Raw genomic sequence first — 20,969 nt, 5'->3', positions numbered from 1 at the left:
CCTCCACATGGTCTGAGGGACAGTGGACTGGCCCATCGCTGAAAAAGGCTGCTGACTCCTGGTCTAGAGGTCCTGGGCTGCCCAGATGACAAGCCCTGCCCCCTCTTGGCCTCTCCAAAGGAAAGCAAAGAAATGAGTTTGGCACCAGCTGGGCTGCAGGAGTTGCCAGAAACAACATGTACAAAATGGCATCCAACTGTCTTGGAAACTCCACTCCAGATTTGTGTAGGATTTGCTCCTTAGCCTTTTCTTCCCCTGAATATGTTCCACAAGGCAGCAGTGGGGCAAAGGGAAATAAGAATGTGCCCTGGGACTCTCCAGACTAGGATTCAAATTCCCACACAGCCACAGAATTCATGTTGGGCAGTCACTATCCTTCAGCCTAGCCTACTTCGCAGGGTTGTTGTGAGGCTAAAATGGGTGGGGGAGAACTTTGTATGCTGCCTTGGGTTTCCTGGCAGCAAAGTGGCCTATAAGTGTAGCAAATCATAAGCAAAGGAATGAATTCTTAACATCTTATTAAGCAGTTGCCATAGCTCTAGTCCTGCTTAAAATGTGGAGATCATAAAACAGGGTGGTTGTAATCGCCACCACAATCTTAAATATTAACAGTGGCTCTTCTACAGAAATGCCCACAGGCAACCTTCTCCAAGACCTTTGGCCAATTAAACTACCTGTGGCCTTTTAAGTTGTGTATATGGGGTATTGTTTTCATTTCTTACTATGGTATGTATTTTTGTGTTTTTATATTGTAAACTACCCTGTGACCTTCAGATTAAGGGCAGTATAGAAATTTAATAAATAATGATATAATTTCCATGTCTCAGTGAAGTTCTCTTTCCTATGGAAAATGTACTCTTTTTTCTAATGACGAAGGGCTTCTGCACACTTCCATTCGTTCCATGCCTAGAAACCATGGGGATCTGAGCAGTTTTCCGCTTGCCCCACTCCTTCTCCAGGGAAAACCTGAACTTTAGTGCTAAATCGGAGCAAACTTCAATCCTAAGAAAATCTGAATTACTGTTTGTTCCGATTGAGTGTTAAAGAGCACCTTTCCCTGAGGAAAGTGGCAGAACAGTAGGAAGTATAGATGAGCCCCTAGGTATCTATGCCAGAGTTTCAGAAATCTATAGGGAATGTGACTTAATAGGGTGCCGCCTTGTGTTTACAAAAATTCCGGCACCTAGGAATGAGGGCCTCTGATCATATGCAGAGTACACACACACACATCCAAGGAAGGACTTTTTATAAAGTGACCCCTACCTCGGAAGTCGTGTCTCTGCAGTCCTTCTAAATTATTGTCATTCATCTTTAGCTCTTGTAGTGAACTGGGCAAAGCAGGGACTGCAGTGAGGCGGTTCCCATCCAGATTGAGGCGCTTCAGCTTGGTGAGATTCTGCATGGAAGAAGAAAGGCACTGATGGGGTTGTGATCATGTTCAATAGTCATAAAGAAATAATTCGGTATTATTGTCTTGCAAATGGGCAAATTATAGAGCAATGGCCCAACACATTCTTTGCATGTACAGTCCTAGTTTCAGAATCTCCTTTAATTGAAGAAGTTAGGAGTAATTGATCTCCAAAGGTGCCTGTAATAATCTATTTCCCCCTCAGTCCCCCCCCCCGAATAAATTGACTTCCCTCTTTGCTTCTGAACCCCCCTTCATAGCAAGAGGTCTTTCCGTCTCCACTCACCTTGAAAGCTTCTGGGTGCAGGCCTGCAGAATCCAGCTTGTTCTTGCTGAGATCCAGCCATTCTAGATTGGGCAACCCCAAGAAAATCCCAGCTGGGACATGAGTGATCTCATTCTCTGGGAAGCATAAAAGATGGAAGGTTACAGAGAAGATCACGCTCTGGGCCTTATAATGGCAAATCTAAAAGCCCAGCTCAGACATCTCATTCTGTTCCTCCAATCTTTTTTAAAAAATCAATTTAATTAAAGGTTTTCAAACTAATATTCTATAAAATTCCAACCAAACTAAAGAGAATAATAGAAAACAATTTATCAAACAGAAACAACTAAAGAGAAAGAGAAAATGAAACACATTAATAATCCTCATATGATCCTTATAAGACACAAAATTATGCATACAGGTATATCTATATAGCCCATCAAATCTCAGTAACATATTTGTCCATGTTAGTCTATAGTTATTTCCCTGTTAAATCATCCTTATGTTCCATCCTCATAGTCTCGTTCCCTCTTTTCCCTCCTCATAACCATGGTTTGAATGACCTCTGTTCCCACTTCCTGTGCACCAATTCTCTCCTCCAGTCTCTGCTTCCCAGTACCACAAGTTTGCAGGCAAACTATGGTTAGTGCTAACCTCCAAACCACTGTGATACATTGATGGGCCCCTGTATTTGGGTTCCTGTCAGAGCAAAAGTCATGATATTGATCCCAGCAGCATACAAACCTTTTGGGAATTCCAGATCTAGCTGGCTTCTGTCCACCACACAGACATTTGGAAAAGGGGGAGAAAGGGCCCTTCCAAACTGGTGTTTGGCTGCAAGTGCCTTCTGCAACATATCCTCGCACAATTATAGTGGTGGATTTTTTCCTGCTTTATTTTTTGTTCTGTGATGTTTCCCCAATGCTACCACATTATTGCTGTCCAGAGGGGCTACAGTGCAACAAAAGCAAGAGGAAAAACACACCAAAACATTTGTGGTATGAAAAGTTAAAAGGATTTCAGCACTGATTGGAAATTAAACAGTCTGATCACCTGAAAACTTTGCAGGCACAAATAGTATCGAAAGCAGGATCATTAATAATGAGCGCACTGCAGAGTATCGACTGAACAAGGCTGCAATCCTATACACATTTACTTGGGAGTAAGTCCTACTGAGCTCGGTGGAGTTTACTTCTGAGTAGACATGTATAGGTTTGCATGATAAGCCAGTTATTGGGCCCAGAAGAGTGTTTATACTGGGAATGAGGTGAGGAAAGAGAAGCTGGAGAGGCACAGGTTGGTGAAGAAGAAAAATCCCTTTCCTGCCTCAGATATTCACCTGCCAGGTAGAGGGTTCTGAGCGCAGTGTCACTCAGCCTGGGCACATGTTTCAGGCGAGCATTGCCACAAGCGATGGCATGTTCAGAAAGCAGGCAGGTCACAGGCAAGGATGGCATTATGGGCTCATCTCTTTCCTTTGGCACGGCAGGTTGCCATTTTGGTGTGCCTCCTGCTCTGAAGACATTTTTATGAGATACATTTTGCTCTTTCACAGCCTCAGTTTGGGTGACATTTCTGAAGGGGGCACCAGGCAGATTCCTTGCTCGTGCCTGTCCACCTTTCCTGTGCAGGATGGCATGTTCTGCCCCTGCCAGTGACCGACTGACATTTCTGCGGGAAGAACTGGAGTCTTTCCTTGGCAATGCCCAACTGGCGTTCTGGTGAGAAGGTCTGTGCTCCTTGTTAACCTCTGCCCAACTGGTATTCCTTTGCTGGGAGCCATCCTGCTTCCCTGGCAATGCCTGGCTGGCATTCCTGTGAGAAAATCTGGGATTTTCCTGTGGCGCTGCCTGGCTGGCATTCTTATGGGTAAGGGTGGGCTCCTTCCTGACCTCAACCCAGCTGGTATTCCTGTTTGGGGTGGTGAGCCTTTTCCCTGACAGTGCCTGGCTAGCATTTATGTGAGCAACTCTGAGCCGCTTATTCATCTGTGCCAGGCTGGCATTTCTCTGGGAGATGCCCTGCTTTTGCCGTGTCAGTGGCCAACTGGTGTTTGCCGACGGAATGCCATGTTCTTTCTCTGATTGTGCCTTGCTGGCCTTTTTCAGGAGAAGCCTGGGCTCTTTCACTCCCTGGGCCTGAGTGCCATTCCTAGTGAGGCCACTATACTCTTTCCGCATTGGGGTGTGACTGGCATTTCTGAAGAAGGGGCCATGGTCCTTTCTTGATGCTGGCTTGCTGGTGTTCCTGTGGGGAGAGATGTTCTCCTTCTGCAGCAGTGCCCGGCTGGCATTGTTTTGGATTATTCTGGGCTCCTTCCCTTCTTTTGCCTTGCCAGGATTTTTGTGGGTAGGACTAGAGAGTGCCTGGCTTTCATTTCCATGCCAAGGGCCTGGCACTTTTCCTATCTGTATCAGAGTACTATTCCTAGATGTGACAGCATATTCCTTTCTTGCCTTTGCCTTCTGCGGGGTAACAGGTTCCCTCACTGGTGTTTTCTCTACATGGATCAAACCTGTAGAGAGAAGAGATGCGCAATGAAAGGCAAAGCAGACTAAGACATTTTGGCACCTACATGACCCATCTCCTCTCCACCCCCACCTAACAGGGAGCCCAATACCTAATTAACAGTCCTTGATTAACTTGGGGCACCATTGACCAGGTAGTTGCCCTGCACAAAGGCAGCATGGCTCACTCTCTCTCTTGCCCAGCTGTTCATTCAAACGGGGAGCCATGGGTTAGATCAGTCTTCCACTCAGCCACATGTTGAACTCCACTATCAGATGCAGGTGCCTTGTGCTTGGAGCCAGGTCTCTCGGAAGAGGCCTTCTGCATGCCACCGTTTTACATTTCCCACAGGGCCCCTTGGCAACACTATGTTGATGGTAGCTAAAAATGGCACCTTGCAGCTCCCCACGACTGTTACCAAATAAACACCATTGATAAAGGAAGCGTCCCAAAGGAGTGCACTTCTCTGGGGCTCCCGACAGCCTGAGCATCAACCCTACCTGTATTAACTGTACAGTTAACCTCCACGGAGATTAGTGTGGGATGTTAGCATCCAAAATGCATGTGTCAAGGGCGGATGTTTGAAAGGGCTGTAGGACCTTGGGATTTCCGTTGGTTCTGTTATTCACAGTCTTGTGAGTCTTAGCAGTCAGAGCAGCAGGTGTCTTGTGTTGTGCTGCTGTCTGCCTTAGAGTCAGTATCGTCAGTCTGTAAATGTTTGTTAGTCTGCAACAGCTTAATCTAGGTGAGATGTTTTAGTGACTAAAAGAAACATCCACCTGTATTGTATATTTAATCTGAAACTGCAAGTACACTAAGTAAAAGTCATATGTTCTTTAAACTTTAAAAGAGAGTGTATTGCGTAGTTTTTATAGGAGGGAAAAGAGAACTAAAGAGTCAAACAGCCCAGGGCTGCCTTCTGCATACTCTGCAAATGGGAGCTACAAGTCTAATTCCCACAATTAGAAGTAGTTTGTTAAGGGCACTAGATATAGTAGCTCTGTGAGGAGTGAACTACAGTTCCCAGGACTCTTTGCAGGGTGTGTCTGCTCTAAATGTATGCTGCACACAAAGCCTTACTCAGAAGTAAGGCCCACTGAGTTTCGCAGGACTTACTTCCTAGTAAGCATTCTTGGAATTGCAGCCTAAAACTGGTAGGCAAGCTGAAAAATGAAACTGGTCCAAGCTTATTCACGGGATGGACTTCATCCCTTTATTCCCACTCTTGTTCATACCTTTCTGAGGGTACATACTGCCCGCCTGGGTCAGGCTGAGGTTTGTCGCAGGGGCAGCGGATTCTGGTTTTGCACCCATGCTGCTGCTGGCAGTCTCTGCTCTCTTTGTGCCCAATACCTTCTTTCCAAATTTGGACAACTTCTTCGGCACACCTCCCTGCCCCAGATTTTGGCCATTCAGGTACTTGGGGAGCGCAGCCTCCTTCCTCCTCAAGACACTGTTCTTCAGGATTGAAGGCTTTTCACCTTTCTGGCGCAAGCCCTTTTCTCCTGCAACACTCTCTACATTGGCTACAGATTTGAGGGTCTCTGCAAATTCGAAAGGGGAAACAGAAACCACGACACCTCGGTTATTTACTTAGGATTTGAAAAATGCACATCCTGCCTACCTATGTAATAGCTTCTAAAATTATGCCTCATCAGAGTGACCAGGAAACAGGACCTAAGTCTGCATTTTTTTGTTGTTTAGTCGTTTAGTCGTGTCCGACTGTTCGTGACCCCATGGACCAGAGCACGCCAGGCACTCCTGTCTTCCACTGCCTCCCGCAGATAGCAGATAGGATCGGATTTGCCCCCTAAGGCCTGGGATCATTAGGGGCAAGAAGCAGGTCAAGGTGCTACACCTGTGGTGTCCCTGAGGGCATTTCCTTTCTCCTCCCATGTGCGTCAGTGGCTGCCAATAAGTCCTACCAGAAAATCAATGTGCTTCCCTTGGGAGTACTGCAGCAGGGTGGTGAAACCTGGCCCTGGGTTCTAATGTGATGAGGGGTGCAGGGCTCATCCAGACTTCCTTTGGCACCCTGCTTTCCAGGCACAGGTCCAGGCTTTAAAGTTCCCTGACCAAGCAGTTTTGTGTTTGCCCCACAGCTTTCCCTGGGAAAGCCCACGTTTGACTGCTGAATTGGAGCAAATGACCATCTGTGGAAAACCTGATTTCCATTTGCGCCGATTCAGTGGTAAAATGCAGGTTTTCCTGGGGAAAACGCCGAGATAAAATACAAAATACTTGGACATGAAGCTTTAAAGCCTGGACCTGTTCCTTGGAACTCTGCACAAAAGGAAGTCTGTGTGAGCAAGTCCCCAGAGAAAAGATTTTCTCTCTGGGCACTTCCAGGTGGCCGATTGTTTTGGGTGGGATTCAGTGACACACTGGCCAATCACACATTTACAGTTGATTGGGAGGTCTCACACAAACAAACCCACTTCCCCAAAAGACCATAATTTCTTTGATAAGGAATATGGCAGAAAAATGCATGGGTGATGATCAATATGTGGTGATGATCATTAACCTGGATGGCTTCAGAAGAGAATTAGGCTTATTCCTTGAGAATAAATCTGTCCGTCAAAACCAGCCACTGGGAGAAGGCGGCTGCATTGCCTTTATGTCTGGCTTGTTGACTTCCTAGGAGGCATCTCACTGTCCACCGTGGGAAACAGGATCATGGATCGGATCGGAATTTAGGGCTAGACAAGATAGAATCGAGGTGACCGGGCTTTAAATGCATAGTGCAGATGTAGACATTCCTTCGATATTCACAGTTTCTTGGTTCTCCAAGTGGTAGGGAGTTCCAAGGACAGCCATGACACAGCTAATTTCCTTATGCAGAAGGTGAATACTTGAGACTGACAGCATTTTTGTGACAATGTGTTAGTTACATGTATACAGTTTGAGCTTGTGGGAACAAGCAAGGGCTCCAAACAGAGTTTGGGCAACCTATTTCTTGAAAGTTCATCCTGGGGTTAGTTTGTCTGCCACTGAGCATTTGTCTTGCATTCATCCTCATCTGCTATTAGTCATTTGTTCAGCCCACACTTTTCAGTGCATTTCTCCACCATGTCTCAAACAGCAAGAAGGCCAGATTAACAGAATACCTCTTTTCCCATCCACCCCAATTTCTGGCTACATTTTAACCACTAAGTTTTTCCTGGTGCACACACTCTCTCACATTGGTATACAGTGGTACCTCAGGTTAAGAACATAATTTTGTTCTGGAGGTCCGTTCTTAACCTGAAACTGTTCTTAACCTGAAGCACCACTTTAGCTAGTGAGGCCTCCCGCTGCCGCCGCGCCGCCGGAGCACGATTTCTGTTCTCATCCTGAAGCAAAGTTCTTAACCTGAAGCACTATTCTATTTTGGAAGCTTCAGCTGGTGTAGAATTCTGCAACCCAGTTGCTTGCAAGGACATATTACTCCAGTTTTTGCTCATCTGCACTGGCTTCTTGCTCGCTTTGGGGCACAATCAGGACCACCCTTCCAAATGGATTAGAAAGGTCCATATAATATTAATTTATTCTATACTCTCAGTGGAGCTACTGCAGTCTGGGTCAAGTCGAACCTGGGTGAAGCATAACATGATGAATGCTGTGACTTTGTTTGCTGAGTTCACTGTGCACATCAACAGAATATTTTCTGCTGATTCTTGGGGCTATCCATCAAAAAATCTGGGTCAGCCCTTGCCAGAGGACACATACACAAGACCACACTTTTTTTTGACTTTGAATGAATGACTGCTGAATCACAACTGCTCTTTCAGGCTGTATTTCTAAGTTGATTTGCTGCTGGAGTCCTTTAGAACTGCTAACTGCCAAGAATTGCCTTTCCATATTAACTGGAAGTGGAATTAAAGCAGAAGTTCTGCATAGCATTATATTGGCATTAGTTTGTGGGTGCCTTGACTCCCCTAAACTCCTGGGTCTGGTGGGTCTTGGAGTTTGATCAGTGCTTGGAGTCGTAAGATGGGCTGCCAGGTGCTGAATTGAGCAGTGTGAAAATACAGGCCAGCCTGATGATGGCCTCTAAGTATAAGTCCTTAACAGAGAACAAGGACAGGGGGGATAAGCCATCAGCCAGCAAATGGGTGGAGCCCTGCCCTGGGCTCCGGGTAGTTAGCAGAAGACAATGCCAGAGTTTTTAGGAGGAAGACGTTTCAGGATTGCAGTTGGGTATGATGTAAGCAGGAGGAAATACAGCTGCAGTTTGCAAGCAGCAACATGCTGAAGGGCTGGGGGGGGGGGTCAGAGCACAATGTGAGGGGACACTTTGAATCTGAGGCTGCAGGAATGGGAGACACAAAACCCTCCTGGAGTATGATGCTGGGAGCCCCTCCATCGGAGGCTCAGACTGTATATGTGAGTAAATAAACCACATCTCATAAAGACATCACAGTCTCCGCTGTTATAAGCACCTGGAGCCTGAAATCTAACTCCGCTCAGAGAGTGGGGTGGCATGTAGCAATATAATACCATTGTTAAACAATATATACCATAGCTAAAATCTTTCGACAATGTTTGCTGGCAAAAAGTTTTAGTCAGAAAATGTCCTTGCCCATGTAAAATGAAAATCCTGCCCATGTTATTTCTTTCTGTTGACTGGAGGATTGTTGGTGATTGAATAACCTCAATTAATTGTCCCTGCTGCCGTTTCTCTTCCTGTTTGATAGAGAGGCTTTGATTACTGGTTTTCTTGCTCTTTTACTTTTTTATACTAAACAGTGTTATTATACTGTTATTTTTTAAAAACAAAAACCAAGTACTTAAAGACGACCACCACATCCATGATCAGAACACAACACTGGGCAATTAACAGTCTAAACCTATTTACTTTGATGTCCATCTTACAGAGTCTAAAGCATGTGTTGGATTGCAGCCTAAGAGATGTTATTCAGCAGTAACCCTCCAGACGGAATAAACAGGAAGCAATAATATGGGGAGGACCTGCAAACTGGAACTTTAAAGCTGCAGTAGTCCTGAAAAGCTTCAACAGTCTGTGGAGACAACCCCCCAAAACACACACATATACCAAGTCTGCAAATTACAGGAGAATAACACAGAAACCAATGGACTACAATGATTTGACAACATCATAATTTCTTCTCTCCATTAAAAGTATGTGAACAAAGGGTGGCAATTTCAGATACCAGTGTGGAAGTAACCATAAATGTTGAGCAGAGGCTAGCTCCGTGCATAAATGTATACTGAAAAAATGTGGGGAAATGTGCGTCCTTTTACCCCAGGAAAAACAACTGACGGCTTAAGGAACATATTTGTCCCCAGATGTTTGTTATCTGGGCCCTAGATTACATTTTGGTTTGCCTGGGGCTCATTAGCATAGCCATAGCCAAGAGGCTCACATGTAGTTTTGCCAAATGGCTCCAGTTGCTGCCATACGCCACTTGCTAAGGGGCTTATTCTCACATGGCAGCGCAATGTACACACATTCAAATTCAGGGTCCACAACATCATTTACAGCATATACAATACTACAAATGGCGCTGCCACCAACCCCACCACCCTCCAAGCAAAAGCAGCTTGTGGGAATGTTTTCTTTTGGTTTTGCATCCTCCAGTTCTGGCCAGGGGGTAAGATTCTAGCTGAGCCTGCCTGCAAAATCCCAGCTGCATGTGGGACAACTCTTATTCGTAAATGTGGGCTGACATACTGCAGGACGGACGGGGCTGGACAAACAGGGCACAAAGTATTGAAGCTGAGCTTCCCTTCTTCACGGTTGCCTTTTTTCTGCAAGTGTCCACAGGGGTGAGAGACTGTATCAGTTTGGTACATTTCACTATTTTGTGGTAGTCTGCATGGCGGCCCGCTTCATGTCCCCACTGCTTCACTTTTCAACCACGCCCCTTTGGAAGCCCCTCCCTGATGCAGTTCCACCACCCACACGGCCTCCCCCTGACTCACCTTCCGCCACACCCTGCCCCAAGATCAGCTCGCTTGCTGCCTGCTGCTTTCGTCGCTTCCCGGGATGGGCTGGCCCATCTAGGGCAGGAGAGGATGAGGAACTCAAGCCCTTGCTGGGGCTTTCAGGTTTTTTCCGGGCAGCCCAGCCAAGGGGAGCCCACAGAGCCAAGGCAAAGAGAGCAGGGAGAAGGAGCTTCATGCTTCCTCTGCCTTCCAGACTGCAAGCCTGCAGAGCTCCAGGCTGGTTTCACCACTCGGCGCATATTCCTGTACAGGGAGAGGTTTATATTCTTCATCCCCACAACTCTGACGATGGGGAGGAAGAGGGAGGGAGGGAGGGGGAAAGCAGGGCTTTGACTGGAGCAAATGGAGGGAAAGCTCTGGCAGTAGCAAGGGGGTTCTGGCAGTTAATGTCCGTTGGGGGAGCCGGCTCACCTAAGACAGGGGAGTTTGTCTCTTAGCACCTGGCCAGGCTCCGAGGTCTCACTCCAATGAATGGCACTTCTGTGCATGCACACAACCAGCTACTGTGCAGAAACCGTGAGCGGCTCTTGTTAGAGAAGGCGATTTGACGCCTCCAGGGCCTTGCTGGCCCATCCCAGCACACTGCCAGGTCTGTGACTACAGAAACCAGCATCCGCCTGGCGGAGGGGCCTGGGGTTTTGCTGGCTGGTGATGCAGCAGAGGGCCCTACAGGGGTCCAACATGGTCTCAGGGATTTGGGCAGGTTGTGAAGCTTCCCTTGAATGAGCCCTTTGTTTGGGGGCACCATAAGGCTCAGAATGGCCACTGTGTCTCTCAAAGCCATGGATTCTAAGCTGCCTTCTCTGGGGTGTCTTGGAGGTTCCTCCTCTGAAGCTTACCAGTCTTACCTCAGTTACAAACTGACAAGTTTACCACAGCCTACTCAGGTCACCACTACTTTCCCTGCAATACCTAGTCCCAAGGGGTGGGTGGGTCTTTAAAATATTTTGCAACCACTGATCTTCAGAAGATTCCAGGGCGGTGTACAGAAGTGTTAATAAAACTGTTCACACAACAAAGGAATACAATCTTATTTATTTTAAAAAACATAACAACAACAACATAATTTGGGAAATGTTTGTCCAGTATTGTTGCCAAACTCAGCACAAAGGTTCCCAAGGTGGGGGGGGGCAGAGCCTTGTGTGGATGCCAGGGGCCATTTTGAGTCAAGATGGTGGACAAAAGCATCACTTTGGTGCAACATGGCCTGTTTTTTTGGCATAGGTTTGGCCACATCTTGAGATACCATTTCCAAATTTGGCATGTGGGTTCCTGAGGAGGGGGCAGCAGTCTTTGTCAATGTTTGGATGCTGGGCAGTTGTCCTTTCTTTCTCCACATTGAATAGCTGCCAATCTGCTTTCATGAAGATTAATGCTTTCCAATGTGTATGTGTATATGTGTATGTATGTATGTATGTATGTATGTATGTATGCAGAACGTGGGTGGTGCTGTGGGTTAAACCAGATAGCGTAGGGCTTGCTGATCAGAAGGTCGGCGGTTCGAATCCCCATGATGGGGTGAGCTCCCGTTGCTCGGTCCCTGCTCCTGCCAACCTAGCAGTTCGAAAGCACATCAAAGTGCAAGTAGATAAATAGGTACCGCTCCGGCAGGAAGGTAAACGGCGTTTCCGTGCGCTGCTCTGGTTCGCCAGAAGTGGCTTAGTCATGCTGGCCACATGACCCGGAAGCTGTGCGCTGGCTCCCTCAGTCAATAAAGCGAGATGAGCACCGCAACCCCAGAGTCGGCCATGACTGGACCTTTACCTTTACTTATATAGCATATATAATTAGTTTAACATCTTCTAAAAAAAAAAACCACCACGCTTCACCATGCAAAAGCAGCTTGAACATAAGTGGGCGCATGATGCAAGAGGCAGTCCCATTACTTCAAAACCTCCACTTTCATCATCCCATGTGAAAGACGTGTGTGCCGCCTGCATTTCCAGCTTCTCACCAGCGCATCCCAGGCAGAGAAGGCAAAGTACTGGGTTACTGCCTATTCTCCTGTCTCGTCCCAGTTGGTGTGTTGGTCAGTGCAGGCATGATTCATCTGTAGGGGTAGATTCTCCAGACAGGCTAAATGTTGTGTTTGTCTTCTTTGCGACCAGTATTATTTGCTTCCTTCTGCCTCAGTCTACCCATGACTTCCTCATCTTTCATAAATGTGTTCCGTTAGTTTTGCCATTATTGGTTTGAAGTGGCATGTGCCTCCACACAGGGTTGATTTGGGGTGAAACAAGGAGAATATTGTCTATGGTTTACAAATGTCGCATTCTTTTATTTATAGCCTGAAGTGGTACTTCCCATAAAAAGCTGTACCTGAAGCTGGGAGAAAGAGTAGTTTTTCTCAGGTCTAAACTAGACATGATGGGGTTTCTCCAGGAATATTTTGGGACATCAAATTATTTTGAAATCATCTTTTTCAATATTATCCTGACCTGTTGGTAAAGATCTTTTCTCCACTGCAAAATATTTGACTGCCGACTCCACCCAGCTGCCATTTTAGTGGAAATAATTTTAGGAGGTCATTTTTGCTCAGCCCTACTGCTCTTTTTCAGACAGAGACACCTTACCCCTTTCCCCTGGCTGCATGTGAGTGTGTGAAATGCAGATGAGTCATGCCTACCAGCTATTACCTAGACTTCTTAGCTCCCATAGAGTCATGTCACCAGAACACCAGCTCTTCACAGTTTCCATCAAAATTGGAGACTCTGGTCAGATATATCCTTGGCCCTTGGGACAATCCATACTGAGAACCCTTTTCACAGAAATCTGTTGGGAAACTCATAAAAATATCCTACTTTGATATCAATATGTTTTGCCTCACAGGGCAAGTTGCAGCTTTGGTGTAATATCAATCAGAAAACTGTTCTATGGAGGAAAGGGTTAAACCCTCTACACACACGCACACAGAGTCACAGTCACAGTCTGAATTTAAGGGCTGCAATTGACCATATTAAGGAATCTCTTGCATCACATCCAATTGGCCCTTGAAATTGATCATCTTTCTCCAACTCTGGTTGCCATTTTTTAAAAAATTACTACAAATGTTTCAATCCTATGAGTCACCGTAGCACTGAAGGAGCTGTGCCTTTCTCAGATCTTTGGAAGAGATGGTGACAGGTCTGGCAACAGCTGCGTGTGTGCACTGGTGTACAACAGCTAATCATTATCTGCCACTAGCGACCAGGATTAGGATGGTGCTGGAGTTATGGTGATGCACATCGCTGCTTGCTCATTTCGGCTGAAACTGCTTCATAGGCGCAGCCATTAAAACTATGAAGTTGCAATATGGAAATGCATTAAATGCTCATTTAAAAAGAGATCTTCCAGATCTGCCCCTCTAATGAAAGAGAATATTGAAATATGCCTGCAGTGAGTGCGTGTGCTGTAGAATCCAGCCTTCAGAAGAAAAAGACTGAAAAAGTCAAAATCATAATTATGCACGTGCTACAATTCCACAGGAATGCAGAAAAATGCACAGAAATCATATTCCCAATAATTTTAGATTTCTTGCTTGAAAAAGCATCTCTCTATTCTTGAAATGCAGTTATCTGCTAAAGCCTTTGAAACAGGAGAGTGGCTGAAAAAGCCTGTATACACATTACCAGCTTAAAACACATGTACAGTAAGTCATTATTTCTCTCAATTTGGATTGAAGCTGGTTTGGGGGGAAATGCAATCAAAACACAGTATTTCATAAGAAACAGCAGGATAAAAATGAATTGTGGCTAACATCATGTGTACAGCAGTGGGAGTCTACTGGATGCAAACTGGAGAGGACATTTGGCCTAATATTCCCAGTAGTGGGGGGGCCACTAGGTGGCGCATCGGAAGATGGCTGACAATAACATCTCTCCGACCCACACGAGGTAATTTGGAGGCTATGATGGGGGTAATTAGCCTCCTTAACCCCCCCAGGATTATGGGGGGGACGGCCCTTGCCTGCTGTGCCCTATACCACCCCCGAATTTGTGGGGGTGGGGGCACTAGGCACAAAGCCCTCCTGTGGGACTCCGGCACTCCTGGACGCCGTCCCTGATCCGCGCCTCTAGTTTGCAAGAATCTTCAAAAGAAACAATTTGGACGAGATAAATTGCACATACTTCAAGGAAAAAGGGGGAGTAAAGACTGCTGACAGAAGAGATCTCTGATAACAAGGCAAGAACAAAATATGAGAAGATACGTCAAGATACGGTATTGCAAATGACTGAGGGGGGAGGGGGGAAAAACTTTTCTTTCCTCTTTATGTGATTAACAAGAATCCCCTCCCCTAATGAGTTAGAACTTTAAGGACTTAAGCTGTGATTTAAGGCTGTGTGGAGATAAACTTTCGAACCAAAGCAATGTTTCAAGACGAAACTGGAAAGTTAAGAGTTTTGGAATGACGCAGTTAAAAATGCCGTCGCCATCTTGGGAGGCATTGTTGGAGCTCTTGGGTCTGGGAGGAGAAAGAGAGAAATAGAGCTGTTTACATATCGTGGATTAACTTCTCTGTGGGACTTAAGAGCGAAAAATGCCTGATTTATGATGGAAAGAGTGATGTTATCTACGAAGGAGATATATGGAAACCATCTGGACTTAGATTGGAAGAACGGGAAATTCACACAGGATTATTATATTTGCTTATTGGCTTAAGGAGACTAACAGAAGAGATCGTAAAAGAAAAAGAGAAATTATATGAACAAGATATGATGTGGAAACACCAAGATAAGACTGGATAGAATTATGAGCTTTGTCTGGACTGATTGGGACTGATTTGGACACTAACGCAGTAATAAGAAGATGATTTGAATCCCCCTTTGGATCTTGAAGTATGGGTTCCCCCAACAAAATTTAAAAATTTGGCTTTGTAATTTGGAATTTATGTGATGTGATTTAATTTGATGTGATTGGCCAGTTAATAAAAATTATTTAAAAAAAATTATAATATTCCCAGTAGTGGGGCTTCAGTGTCCTTCAGTCCCTGCTCCACCCCCTAACTAGGGAAACAACCCTGAATAAATTAGACAAGTTAATATGAATTACAAATACATGCCCAATTTATATATTTAATACAGGAATTCAACTTCTCTTGGCAAAAAACTTGAATGATCTAGTAGCAGAATTCTTCATTCATTTATTTATTGCTTGTTTGCTCAGAAATGGTTCTGCTATGTCGTGGAGTTTACACATATTAACTGTGCATATCATTGCTGCCCTTGTGTTACACTTGTTTTATTTTTCTAATAAATTACTACACCAATCAAAGCTTGGCTTTGTTTTTAAAACATCTCATTTGTTCTGAGCCAGTCTCATGATTTCAGTGCCAGCACTTATTAAGTGTTATTAATAAGCCTGCAATTCAGGGCTATTAACCAGCACTTTTCCTAACAAACATGCTATTAAGTACTTGACAATTCGTGAATGTACCTTAATTCCCTCCTATAGTGAACTGACATAGAATCATAGAATCATAGAGTTGGAAGAGACCACAAGGGCCATCGAGTCCAACCCCCTGCCAAGCAGGAAACACCATCAGAGCACTCCTGACATATGGTTGTCAAGCCTCTGCTTAAAGACCTCCAAAGAAGGAGACTCCACCACACTCCTTGGCAGCAAATTCCACTGTCGAACAGCTCTTACTGTCAGGAAGTTCTTCCTAATGTTTAGGTGGAATCTTCTTTCTTGTAGTTTGGATCCATTGCTCCGTGTCCGCTTCTCTGGAGCAGCAGAAAACAACCTTTCTCCCTCCTCTATATGACATCCTTTTATATATTTGAACATGGCTATCATATCACCCCTTAACCTCCTCTTCTCCAGGCTAAACATGCCCAGCTCCCTTAGCCGTTCCTCATAAGGCATCGTTTCCAGGCCTTTGACCATTTTGGTTGCCCTCCTCTGGACACGTTCCAGTTTGTCAGTGTCCTTCTTGAACTGTGGTGCCCAGAACTGGACACAGTACTCCAGGTGAGGTCTGACCAGAGCAGAATACAGTGGCACTATTACTTCCCTTGATCTAGATGCTATACTCCTATTGATGCAGCCCAGAATTGCATTGGCTTTTTTAGCTGCCGCGTCACACTGTTGGCTCATGTCAAGTTTGTGGTCAACCAAGACTCCTAGATCCTTTTCACATGTAGTGCTCTCAAGCCAGGTGTCACCCATCTTGTATTTGTGCCTCTCATTTTTTTGCCCAAGTGCAATACTTCACATTTCTCCCTGTTAAAATTCATCTTGTTTGTTTTGGCCCAGTTCTCTAATCTGTCAAGGTCGTTTTGAAGTGTGATCCTGTCCTCTGGGGTGTTAGCCACCCCTCCCAGTTTGGTGTCATCTGCAAATTTGATCAGGATGCCCTTGAGTCCATCATCCAAGTCATTGATAAAGATGTTGAATAAGACCGGGCCCAAGACAGAACCCTGTGGCACCCCACTAGTCACTCTTCTCCAGGATGAAGAGGAACCATTGATGAGCACCCTTTGGGTTCGGTCAGTCAGCCAGTTACAAATCCACTGAGTGGTAGCATAGTCAAGACCGCATTTTATCAGCTTCTTTACAAGAATATCATGGGGCACCTTGTCAAATGCCTTGCTGAAATCAAGGTAGGCTACATCCACTGCGTTCCCTTCATCTACCAGGCTTGTAATTCTGTCAAAAAACGAGATCAGGTTAGTCTGACATGACTTATTTTTCAGAAATCCATGCTGACTATTGGTGATCACAGCATTCCTTTCTAGGTGTTCACAGACTGTTTGCTTAATGATCTGCTCCAGAATCTTCCCTGGTATTGATGTCAGACTGACTGGGCGGTAATTATTTGGGTCCTCTCTTTTCCCCTTTTTGAAAATAGGGACAACATTTGCCCTTCTCCAGTCTGCTGGGACTTCGCCCGTTCTCCAGGAATTCTCAAAGATGACTGCCAGTGGTTCTGAGATCACATCTGCCAGTTCTTTTAATACTCTTGGATGTAGTTCATCTGGCCCTGGAGACTTGAATACATCTAGACTAGCCAAGTATTCTTGTACTATCTCCTTAGTTATTCTGGGCTGTGTTTCCTCTGCTGAATCATTTGCTCCAAATTCTTCAGGTCGGGCATTGTTTTCTTTATCGGAGAAGACTGAGGCAAAGAAGGCATTGAGGAGTTCAGCCCTTTCTGTGTCCCCTGTTTGCATTTCACCATCTTCTCCTCTGAGTGACCCCACTGTTTCTTTGTTCTTCCTTTTGCTACGAACATACCCATAAAAGCCTTTTTTGTTGCTTTTAACCTCTCTAGCAAGCCTGAGTTCATTCTGTGCTTTAGCTTTTCTGACTTTGTGTCTACACGTGCTGGCTATTTGTTTGAATTCCTCTTTGGTGGTTTCCCCCCTTTTCCATTTTTTGTACACATCCTTTTTTAATCTTAACTCAGTTAAAAGGTCTTTAGATAGCCACCCTGGCTTCTTTAGGCACCTTCCATGTTTCCGTCTCATTGGTATTGCCTGAAGTTGTGCTTTTACTATCTCCCTCTTAACAAACTCCCAGCCATCATGAACTCCCTTTCCTTTTAGTATTACTGTCCATGGGATCTCACCCAGCACTTCCCTAAGTTTTATGAAGTCGGCTTTCTTAAAGTCAAGAAATTGAGTCCTAGTGTGCTTGGCTGCTCCTTTCCACTGTATAGTAAACTTCAGAAGAGCATGATCACTCGCGCCTAATGATCCTTCCACTTCTACCCCACTAACCAGGTCATCAACATTGGTTAGGACCAGATCTAAAATGGCTGTTCCTCTTGTTGCTTCTCCCACTTTCTGGACAATGAAGTTGTCTGCAAGGCCAGTGAGGAATCTGTTTGACCTTATGCTCTTGGCTGAGTTTGACATCCAACAAATATCCGGGTAATTGAAGTCCCCCATTACTACTATCTCCCTTCCTTTTGCATGCTTGGCCATTGTTGAAATGAAATGGGGACACCTAGACATAGAGATGTCTACATAGAAAATGACATTTTATGAACAGCAAAGGTCAAAACAAAGGCTAATTTCAAAAAGCTTAAGGAACTACTCAGTGAAATCCCATAGTCAGAAATACTCAGAGAGAAGAGGGTCCAAGATGGATCAGAGTTTCTTAAAGGTGAAATATTGAAGTCACAAAAGCAGACAATTCCAAGAAGAAGAAAAAGTGAGAGGCACCTAAAGAAACCAGTATGACTGCTTAAGGAGCTTAGAGATGAGATGAGATTTAAGAAGGGCATGTATCAGAAATGGAAGAAAGGGAAAATTGCGAGAGTAGAGTATATACAAGTAACCAAGAGTTGCAGGGAGAAGGTCAGATCAGCCAAAGTTCAGAATGAACTCAGGCTTGCAAGAGAGGTTAAAAATAATTTTAAGAGGTTTCTTTGGCTATGCTTGAAGCAAGAGAACAAGCAAGCTAACAGGTCCTTTCCGTGGAGAAGATGGAGACATGCTGTTGGGTGACAGAAAGACGGTGGAACTGCTCGACACCTACTCTGTTTTCACCCAAAAGGAAAGCAGTGGCCAACCTGGTGAAAACTGGATAAAGAATGCAAGGAGGGAGCCGCAGCCCAAGACAGGAAAAGAGGTGGGAAGGCATTTAGTTGACAGTCCTACATCTCTCTCTTTGGCGATCCCTCGTAGCTGAGTAAGATGGTCTTCCATAAACATGGTTTTAACAATGAGTCCGTAGGTGACTGTGGAGTCCAATTCTGGATCCACACGTCCTTCCACAGTGGGGACATTGGTTTCCGGGTGGGAGTTGATCCCAGTGTGGATTTGCCAAGTGTGCCTTCCCCTTAGCACATTTCTCCCTTGTGTCCTGAGTTCAAGTGTCTTCAAAGCCCATGACACCTTTGGTCAAGGCTGTTCTCCAACTGGAGCGCTCGCAGGCCAGTGTTTCCCAGTTGTCAGTGTTTATACTACATTTTTTTAGATTCCTACATTGCAGGGGTTGGACAACATGACTCTGAGGGGGTCCAACTCTACAGTTCTATGATTCTGTTATTCTAACCTGTGTGACAGAAACCTGTGTGTTCACAGATGCTGCATATCCACCTTCTTTAAATAATCAATTAACCAATAGAGAGCTACATGTGTAGCTTTTTCCTTTCTCCTCCGGTGAAGAGGCTACATCCTAATGCTTTAATGTTATATTTTTTATTTTTAAAAAAATTGTATTTTAATCAACTTGTTTTTATTAATGGTTGTTAGCTGCCCTGAGCCCGGTCTTGGCTGGGGAGGGCGGGGTATAAATAAAAATTTATTAGTAATATTATTATTACAATTCTCAGCACCCTAAGCAAAGTAGTTCCCAGGATTCTTGGGGTGAAGCCATGTGCTGTAAATGTGCATTGTGTATGTCACCAGAATGTTGATAGCCTAAAGCATACTCTCCAACATGCCCAGAGGAAAACTGGAGCACACATATTTTGGGGCTGTGATCTTGTGGGAGCCAGGTGACTCGTTGCTGCATCACCCTGTTGATTCACGTTGAGCTTGTGGTCTACTAAGACCCCTTGATCCTTTTAATGTACTACTACTGTCAAGCCAGGTGTCCCCCATCTTATATTTGTTTATCTGGTTCTTCCCGCCTAAGTGTAGAAGCTTACATTTGTTCCTACTGAAATTCCTTTTGTTAGTATGGCCCAATTCTCCAATCTTTTAAGGTCATTTTGAATCCTGATTCCGTCTTCTGCAGCATTGGCTACCCCTCCCAGTTTGGGGTCATCTGCCAATTTGAGGAGCATCCCCCCAATGCCTTAATCCATGTCATTTATAAAGATGTTGAACAACAATGGGCCCAGGACAGAACCCTGTGGCACCCCACTTGTCACTTATTTCCAGGATGACAAGGAACTATTAGCAAACACTCTTTGTGTTCAGTCAGTCAACCAGCTACAAATCCACCCAACAGTTACCTTGTCCAGCCCACATTTTACTAGCTTCTCCACAAGAATATCATGGGGAACTTCGTCAAAGCCTTTGTCAAGATACACTATGTCCACAGCATTCCCCTGATCCACCAAGCTTGTAATGAACGAGAGAGAGAGAGAGAGAGAGAGAGAGAGAGAGAGAGAGAGAGAGAGAGAGATTAGAGTCATCTAGCATGACTTGCTTTTAAGAAACCCAAGCTGGGGTTTAGTAATCTCAGCATCTTTTTCCAGGTGCTCTCCACAAGTTTGGAGTGTGGATGACTGAACTGGGGAACCTCCTATACTTGTGAAGTTGTCTATGCATTTTAGAACCTTAATATGAGTAAGATATTTAGGTTTGGGGAAAGGTATCACTATTACTTTTCCCGTACCTTAAATATGACCCCAAGTCCTGAGGAGCCAGTTATAGCCATAAAACAGAAGCATGCCACTTAGTGACTGTATGCTGCAAAATTTTATTGCAAGTCCCCCTTATAGGAACAATTTATCTGCCCACCTGTACAGCTGTCTGCCCAGATTTCCTCTCCAAGGCTCATCCCTGCCTAGTGAACACATGGCTTCAGTCAGCAGCTCCTGGTCCTCTTACATGTGGTGATGCAGCTTTGGGAGCAAGAAGATGGGAAGACCGATAAATAGAGAGGTAAAGTTTATTACCATTCTTTATTCCAGAAGGGCTGCTGATGTGTTTCCCTCCCCTTTCCTGTTTTCATTCAACCTGGCCTCATTCTACTGATAGAAACCATCTTTCCCTCAGCCCAAGCGGCTGGTTCCCATTATGACACCACCCGCTCCCTGACCCCCTGAGAAGGCTGCTTATAAAAAACAAAACATTTTATGTAATTTTGTCCAAATAAATTCATGGCACACAAGACACCACCCCAGGCTCAGCATGGGACATTCTGAACTTCTAGCTTGGACGACTTCCCAAGCTTGGC

General features: G+C 45.1%; 1 protein-coding gene across 3 annotated transcripts in view; it reads right to left on the bottom strand.

The window, feature by feature from the left end:
* LOC310752306 (uncharacterized protein) overlaps window positions 1-20,629 on the bottom strand; it is a 34,131-nt gene extending 13,502 nt beyond the window's left edge. The window contains exons 1-6 of one of the 3 annotated variants that reach the window (XM_083592387.1): window positions 20,531-20,620; window positions 10,107-10,373; window positions 5,417-5,725; window positions 3,013-4,188; window positions 1,695-1,810; window positions 1,264-1,396 (exon numbers count right to left, since the gene is read on the bottom strand). In XM_083592387.1, coding sequence (XP_083448513.1) covers window positions 1,264-1,396; window positions 1,695-1,810; window positions 3,013-4,188; window positions 5,417-5,725; window positions 10,107-10,305 — 1,933 coding nt within the window. In that variant the 5' untranslated portion in view covers window positions 10,306-10,373; window positions 20,531-20,620. Of the gene's footprint in view, window positions 1-1,263; window positions 1,397-1,694; window positions 1,811-3,012; window positions 4,189-5,416; window positions 5,726-10,106; window positions 10,425-20,530 lie in introns of those variants that run through there. The other 2 variants (XM_083592388.1, XM_083592386.1) reach the window with 2 other exon arrangements.
* Between the last annotated feature and the right edge of the window lie 340 nt (window positions 20,630-20,969).

This window comes from Podarcis filfolensis (genome assembly GCF_964270895.1).
Source record: "Podarcis filfolensis genome assembly, chromosome: 17".
NCBI classification, from domain to species: Eukaryota; Metazoa; Chordata; class Lepidosauria; order Squamata; family Lacertidae; genus Podarcis; species Podarcis filfolensis.
This window is presented reverse-complemented; position numbering and strand designations above follow the sequence as displayed.